This window comes from Colobus angolensis, unplaced genomic scaffold (genome assembly GCF_000951035.1).
Source record: "Colobus angolensis palliatus isolate OR3802 unplaced genomic scaffold, Cang.pa_1.0 Scaffold6, whole genome shotgun sequence".
Lineage (NCBI taxonomy): Eukaryota > Metazoa > Chordata > Mammalia > Primates > Cercopithecidae > Colobus > Colobus angolensis.
The window spans coordinates 19,190,551-19,198,841 of NW_012119598.1; the positions used below are offsets into that span (position 1 = coordinate 19,190,551).

At 41.7% G+C, this 8,291-nt stretch overlaps 1 protein-coding gene across 2 annotated transcripts in view; it reads left to right on the forward strand.

Annotated features, from left to right (window-relative positions):
* Positions 1-8,291, forward strand: part of KDM1B (lysine (K)-specific demethylase 1B) — a 68,968-nt gene that overhangs the window by 3,379 nt on the left and 57,298 nt on the right. For both annotated transcript variants that reach the window (XM_011962751.1, XM_011962752.1), the window contains exons 3-6: positions 1,299-1,398; positions 2,745-2,872; positions 4,256-4,345; positions 7,689-7,800. In XM_011962751.1, coding sequence (XP_011818141.1) covers positions 1,312-1,398; positions 2,745-2,872; positions 4,256-4,345; positions 7,689-7,800 — 417 coding nt within the window. In that variant the 5' untranslated portion in view covers positions 1,299-1,311. The remainder of the gene's footprint in view (positions 1-1,298; positions 1,399-2,744; positions 2,873-4,255; positions 4,346-7,688; positions 7,801-8,291) is intronic.

The following is an 8,291-nucleotide window of genomic DNA, read 5'->3' on the forward strand; positions in this document are numbered from 1 at the left end:
CAAAGGAAAATTATCGGTAACATTGATGTCAAGATGTCCCAGAGTCAATGTAGATGGCAAAGTGAATTTTTCCGTAGGATGTTAATAATCCGTGAAAAATACTCCTATGAGTGTTAATACAGCTCACAAATTTGAAACAATAGGATTACAAGCTCCTTCAAGCTTTTCTCCAAGACTAAGATTATATATCTGGAATTTGTATTTCATGGTTCTACTTTTCCATTTTCAAATTCTTTATCCACAGTTATGTCCTATTTATTTTTCGTTTATCATTTTGTGTGTGCATGTGTAGTTAAATCCAGTGATCAAGGAAGGAGATGAATGATAATTATAGATTCTATATATTACTGAGTACTTATGCTAAGCATTTTTCATTCCTTATCTAATTTAATTGAAAAAAATTCTGTTAGCTCTTAATCTTTCATAGCTGCTACACATTATTTCTCTTGTAGACTTTGGTTCTTAATATTTGTTTAACCATGCTGTTATTGGACTAGTTTGGGAAGTTTTTTCCAGTAGAAGATACCAGTGCTTCTATCTAATTTAGATCTGTATATTCAGTAGTGACTAGTTGGTTTTCTTGATATTTATTTGTTGAGTTGTACTAAGAAGGAATGAATGAGTTTTCTTTTCTGTTTTGCTTTTTGAGATGGAGTCTTGCTCTGTTGCCCAGGCTGGAGCACAGTGGTGGAATCTTGGCTCACTGCAACTCCGCCTCCCTGGTTCAGGCAATTCTCCTGCTCCAGCCTCCGGAGTGGCTGGAAGTACAAGCACATGCCTCCACACCTGGCTCATTTTTGTATTTTTAGTACAGATGGGATTTCACAATGTTGGTCAGACTGGTCTCGAAATCCTGACCTCGTGATCCGCCTGCCTGGGCCTCCCAAAGTGCTGGGATTACAGGCGTGAACCACTGTGCCCGGCCATGAGTTTTCTTTTTGAAGTATAGTAAGAGATCAAAGTGCAGGAACTGCTAAGAAGACACGGTAAAATGGGGAGGAACATAGACAAAACTAGGTGGTTTTCCTCATTGAATTTTATAAACATAGTGTGATTTGTTTATTGGTCACACTACTTGGAGCTGAGGTGGGAGAATCGCGTCAGCCCAGGAGTTCCAGGCTAGCCTGGGCAACTTGGCGAGACGTCTCAAAAAAAAAAAAAAAGAAAAGAAAATTGTAACTTTGTATTCAGGCAATCTAATATACATTCTTACCTACTAAAGTGTGTAATAACTTGCTCCAGACTGTTAAAAATATTTGCAGGTGCTAATATTTAATGCTCTGATTTTTCTTTTGCAGATTATTTAATGTAATGGCAACCCCACGGGGGAGGACCAAGAAAAAAGCATCTTTTGATCATTCTCCAGATAGCCTTCCTTTGAGGAGCTCCGGTAGGCAGGTAGTGTTCATTTATTCATTCAACAAGCCTTTTTTGAGCATGCAGAATTACTGATTGGGACTGGAGAATTAGAGTTGAAAAGACTACTCCAGTCCTCAAATTGCTTGTATTCTAGTGGAGAATTTCTCAGCATGGTCATAACATAGTGTGATAACATGATAGAATATAGAAAATAGAAGCATTATCTGGCAGAGGGAACTGTAAGTATAAAGGTGTAGAGTGTGAATCAGCATAGGATGTTCGGAGAATCACGGCTGTGTGGTTGCTTCCAGAATGTGAGGCTGGGGCCAGATCATGGCTGGCTTGGATGTCATTCATAGGAATTTGGACTTCAGCTTGTAGTTGGTTGAGTGCTATTGGAGGGTTATGTATAGGGCTTTTTGGGTAGGGCTTTTATTCTTTTAAAAGAAAAAATTGAGCAATCTAATTCTTTCTCTATGATTTTTCTAGCTTTTTATTTAAATTACTGAGAGGGGGCTGGGCACGGTGGCTCATGCCTGTCCCAGGACTTTGGGAGGCCGAGGCGGGTGGATCACGAGGTCAGGAGATCAAGACCATCCTGGCTAACATGGTGAAACTCCGTCTCTACTAAATATACAAAAAATTAGCTGGGCGTGGTGGCAGGAGCCTGTAGTCCTAGCTACTCGGGAGGCTGAGGCAGGAGAATGGCATGAACCTGGGAGGCGGAGCTTGCACTGAGCAGAGATTGCGCCACTGCACTCCAGCTTGGGCGACAGAGCGAGACTCCATCTCAAAAACAAAAACAAAAACTGAGAGGGTATAACTGCTCTAAATAAAGAAAGAAAAAAAGTCTCAATTTGGGGAATGACTTTTTTTTTTTTTTGACTCATGTCACTTTTTTTTTTCTTTTGAGACAATCTCCTCTGTCCCCCAGGCTGGAGTACAGTGACACAATCATGTGTGCCACAATGCCTGGTTGATTTTGTTTTTATTTTTAGTAGAGACAGGGTCTCGGTATGTTGCCGAGGCTGGTCTTGGACTCCTGAGCTTAAGTGATCCACCTCAGCCACCCAAAGTGCTGGGGATTACAGGCATGAGCCACCACACCCAGCTGATGTCACTTTTTTCTAAGAAAGACTCATATGAATTTAGTTATTTGCTTAGACATCTGTTGTTAAAATGCTAATCCTCTATCTCTAGCAAGTTAGTAAATTACTTGCACAGTGCAGTCGCCAGGAAATTGCTGTATTGTCATCCCTAACCTACTGCCAGGATGTTTTTCACCTTCATGTTTAGAACTCAGATGTGATTTCAGTAGTGAACCTTCATCCTTAGTCATTTTGCCATCATCAGTGAAATTTTGACGTCAGCTGTGACTCCCTTAGGCGAAGAAGAAAGCAACAGAGACAACAGATGAGGATGAAGATGGTGGGTCAGAGAAGAAGTACAGGAAATGTGAAAAGGCAGGCTGTACGGCAACATGTCCTGTGTGCTTTGCAAGTGCTTCTGAAAGGTCTGTTTACATGTGTGTCTTGACCTCCCATTTCTGCTTGTGAAAAGTTCTTTGTGGAAACATCATCCTTGAAGATAGTTTTCCTAAAGATAGATACAGATACTATAAGTCATCTAATCTAGTAATAGAGACATTGCCCAGACATTTTGTGCACACCACACCCTTCTCAAGGCCCTCCCTATGTTAGCCCTAGCCTACCGGGAGAGGCCACACCCATGTCAACTTTGCAACACAGTGTCCTCAAATCCAGCCAACCATATCTACCTCTCCGAGGGTTGAGGGTGGGATGGTGTATGTCATGGGGAGACAGTAGAGAGAACTCGTGAGCTCTCTGTAGACACCACCATTTGTTTACTTTTCACTGTGCTTTTCTCTCTCATGTAATGTGCCGCCTCTTCCCATATGCACATAAGGGTCTCATAGAAACTACAGCTAACTGCAGCCTTGCCATTTTTATTGTGGGGTGACACAAGTATAACCTTTTTTTTTTTCTTTTTTACTTCCAGAGGAGAATCTTTAATTAAGGGTTAAGGTTCAATAAAATCTAGAAAACAAATCCTATTTGTTTTTAAACACGAAGAGGGCCAGGCATGGTGGCGCACACCTGTAATCCCAGCACTTTGAGAGGCCAAAATGGCGGATCACTTGAGGTCAGGAGTTCGAGACCAGCCTGGCCAACATGGTGAAACCCCGTCTCTACTGAAAATACAGAAATTAGCTGGGTGCAGTGGCAGACGCCTGTAATCCCAGCCACTTGGGAGGCTGAGACATGAGAATCGCTTGAACCCAGGAGGCAGAGGTTGCAGTGATCCTGAGATTGTGCCACTGTACTCCAGCCTGGGAGACAGAGTGAGACTCCATCTCAAAATAAATAAATAAAATAATAAAAATAAACACAAAGACGTGGCGGTGATCGTGTTCATAGTGGCATGCTTTTCATTCTTTTGCTATATTATCAACTGTTTGACAAGTTATCTTTGCCAGATTGCCTGCTTGATGTTCAAATTACAGCTGACCAGATTCCCTCGCTGTTCAGTACTGGGCCCCATGTTATTCTCTCCTGTCCACATATGCAGCCAGCAGCAAGCACAGTGGCATCTGCCCTTATGTGTCATAAAACCCTATCGTTGCCCCAAGGAGTCTTCTTAAGACTGCTAAGCCCCAGGCAGCCAGCTAGCTTAGGTCCCATGGTCTAAGTCCCTGCATCCTCCCTGTGTGGTGTTATCTGCTAGTAATCCATTCCTGTTTTCCCTGTCATTAGGGAGCTAAGTGGAGATAGCGCAACATGGGTTCATAGATGGTGCTTGCGAGACGGTTTTTTTTACAAATGGGAGGAGAAATGTTTATTCATTACCAAAGCTATATGTTTTTCACTATTTTCAGATGTGCCAAAAATGGCTACACCTCCCGATGGTATCACCTCTCCTGTGGGGAACATTTCTGTAATGAATGCTTTGACCATTACTACAGAAGGTACGTTCGCTAACTGTGGGAGATTTCCGTGGAGAAGGGGACTGGGGCAGGGGCAGTGCGTGTTGCCAGCTGATTAAAGCTTAGTCCCCAGGCTTACTGAATTATTCAGCTCTTTCAGCCGTGCCTGCGATGACTGTAACTTGGACAAGAACTTTGATGTTGTCGTTTGTGTGTGTGCATGTTTATGTGTGTGCACACTCAGGGATCAAAAAATACCTGCCATGAAATAGTTTTTTTTAAATTTTTTTATTTTTTGAGGCAAAAGTCTTGCCCAGGCTGCAGTGTAGAGACATAATTTCAGCTCACTGCAATCTCTGACTCCTGGGTTCTTTAGTAGAGACGGGGTCTCACCTTGTTGGCCAGGCTGGTCTCGAACTCCTGGACTCAAATGAACTGCCTCGGCCTCCCAAAGTGCTGGGGTTACAGGCGTGAGCCACTGCACGCAGCGAAACAGTTATTTCTTTAGTCTGAAAGTTCTGGAACATCTAGGAGATGTTCATTCTGTTTTATTGTTTTCAATTTCATTCATTTGTGCTCTAATTTTTTTTATCATGTTTGCTTAGGTTTGATTTTTTCTTATTTAGTTTCATAAGCTAGTAGCTGAAATTATTTATTTTTAGATCTTTCTTCTTTTCCAATAAATACATTTTTAAATGATATAAATTCCCCTGCAAATAGGTTGTGATATTTCACAACTTTTGACAACTTTTATTTTCATTTAGTTCAAAATATTTTTTAATTTCTCTTGAGTTTTCCTTTTTAATCCATAGGTTATTTAGAAGTAAATTGTTTAATTTCCAAATATTTGGGACACTTGCAGCAATTTTTCTGTTACTGCTTTCTAGTTTAGTTCAGTAATGGTCTGAGAATATACTTTGTATGATTTCTGCATTTTAAATTTGTCAAAGTTTGCTTTATGGCCCATAATGCAGTGTATCTTGGTAAATGTCCCATGTGCAGTGGAGACAAGTGTGTAGTTTACCATTGTCAGGTGGGTCTATCAGTGTCAGCTAAACCAAGTTGATTGGTAGTGCAGTTCAGGTCATATATATATATACACACACACACATACACACACACACACACATCTTTCTGATTTACTCCTACCTGATCTTTCAATTACTAAGAAAAGTGTCTTTAAGTCTGCAATTATAATTGTCTCTTAACATTTCCAACTATAATGCAGATATGTCTATTTTTCCTTTCAGTTCTATATATTTTTACCTCATGTATTTTTTTCTTGAGATGGAGTCTCGCTCTGTTGCCCAGGCTGGAGTGCAGTGGTGCTATCTTGACTCACCATAACTTCTACCTCCTGAGTTCAAGCCATTCTTCTGCCTCAGCCTCTCAAGTAGCTGGGATTACAGGCATGTGCCACTGCACCTGGCTAGTTTTTGTATTGTTAGTAGGGACGGGATTTCATTATGTTGACATAGCTGGTCTCGAATTCCTGACCTTGGGTGATCTGCCTGCCTCAGCCTCCCAAAGTGCTGGGATTATAGGCTGGAGCCACCACTCCCGGCTGCCGTGTATTTTTAAACTCTGTTGTTGACATTGTACTTCTAACATTGTGGATTCTCTCAAAATTAACCCCTTTATGTAATATCCCTTGTCTTCTTATCCCTGATAATATTCATTATTCACATTAATGTGGCTGCCTCAGCTTTTTAAATGTTAGCATGATACACCTTTCTTTGTTTCTTTACTTTTTACCTTTCTGAGTCTTTGTATTTAAAGTTGTATTAAAAGTAAAGTTTCTTTTCTTTTGAGACAGGGTCTTGCTCTGTTGCCCAGGCTGGAGTGCAGTGGCGTGATTTTGGCTCACTGCAACCTATGCCTCCTGGGTTCAAGTGATTCTCGTGCCTCAGCCCAAGTAGCTGGGATTACAGGTGTGTGCCACCATGCCCAGCTAATTTTTGTATTTTTAGTGGAGATTGGATTTCCCCATGTTGGCCAGGCTGGTCTCAAACTCCTGGCCTCATGTGATCCTCCCACCTTGTCCTCCCAAAGTGCTGGGATTACAGGTGTGAGTCACCATGCCCAGCCTAGAGGAGATTTCTCGTTTACACATATATTTTTTTTGTAATCCCACTGACAATCTGTCTTTTAATCTGTATGTTTATGCTATTCATGTTTTAAGTGATTGTTGATATAACTGGATTAAAATATCTTGCTAGCTGTTTTCCATATGGTGCATTTTATTCTTTTTCCCCTTGCTCTGCGTTCTCTGATTTTTTTTTTTTTTTTGAGACAGAATCTCGCTCTCTCCCCCAGGCTGGAGTGCAGTGGTGCAATCTCGACTCACTGCAAGCTCTGCCTCCCGAGTTCACGCCATTCTGCCTCAGCCTCCCAAGTAGCTGGGACTACAGGCGCCCATCACACCTGGCTAATTTTTTGTGTTTTTAGTGGAGTTGGGGTTTCACCGTGTTAGCCAGGATGGTCTCTATCTCCTGGCTTTTTGATCCGCCCACCTTGGCCTCCCAAAGTGCTGGGATTACAGGCCTGAGCCACCGTGCCTGGCTGCCTTCTGTGATTTTAATTGAGCATTTTTATGATTGTATTGTATTTCATCTACTGATATAATTTTTAATGACTGCCCTAGGATTTACTACACACATTAAAAAATATTCTAGGCCAGGCGCAGTGGTTCACACCTATAATCCCAACACTTTGGAAGGTTGAGGCGGGCAGACAACTTGAGTTTAGGAGTTCGGGACCAGCCTGGCCAACATGACGAAACCCTGTCTCTACTAAAAATGCAAGTTAGCCAGGCATGGTGGCAGGCGCCTGTAATCCCAGCTACTTGGGAGGTTGAGGCATAAGAATCCCTTGAACCCAAGAAGTGGAGGCTGCAGTGAGCCAAGATTGTGCCATTGCACTGCAGCCTGGGTAACAGAGCAAGACTCCATCTCAAAAAATAAAATAAAATAAAATAAAAGTATAAAAGTATTCTGAGCCAGTTCCAGCTGCTTGGGAGCCTGAGGCAGAAGCATCGCTCGAGCTTAGGAGTTCAAGGTTGCAGTGCACCGTGATTCATGATTGCATCTGTGAACAGTCACTGTACTCCAGCCTGAGCAACATAGCAACACCGTGTATCAAGGGGAAAAAAAATAAAAAAATTTAATTTTTCTTTCAAATAATACTATGCCTTTCTTAGTTTTAGATACTAAAACTGACAAGAATATACCCCTTCTGACAGCCTGTTTTATGGGTGCCATAATAACTTCTTCTACTTTTATAACAAGGCTAGTTAAGTTTGTTACGTAAGATTTACTAACCTGCCTCTTGTTTTGAAAAACCTGATTGCTTATAGCTCGATATATTAAATTTTCTTGTTTTCCAGCCACAAGGATGGATATGACAAATATACTACATGGAAAAAAATATGGACTAGCAATGGGAAAACTGAACCTAGTCCCAAAGCTTTCATGGCAGACCAGCAACTCCCCTACTGGGTAAGGAGAATGGTGCTCTCCATCTGTGAAGTATTTGTGGAGCCAAATGTAAGAGGAATGGATGAAAATGCTATGTTTAGGAAATCTCTTGTTACAGTTGTTCTTTCTGTGACTATTAAAGCAAATATTTTTTATTTTTATAGAAAGCTCAGATATTTCAACATAGTATGAAAGAGGAAACTAGGCTGGATGTGGAGGCTCATACTTGTAATCCTAGCCCTTTGGTAGGCTGAGGTGGGAAGGTTGCTTTGTGCCCAGCCTGGGCAAAGTGAGACCCTACTCGTGGTGAGACCCCATCTTTCCAAAAAAATTTTTTTTCCAAGTCACCAGGAGTGGTGGCAGGTGTCTGTAGTCCCATCTACTCAGCAGGTCGAGGTGGGGGAATTGCTTGAGCTCAGGAGTTCAAGGCTGTGGTGAGCTGTGATGACACCACTACACTCCAGCCTGGGTGACAGAGTGAGAGGCTGTCTCAAAAAAATAAAAAATAAAAA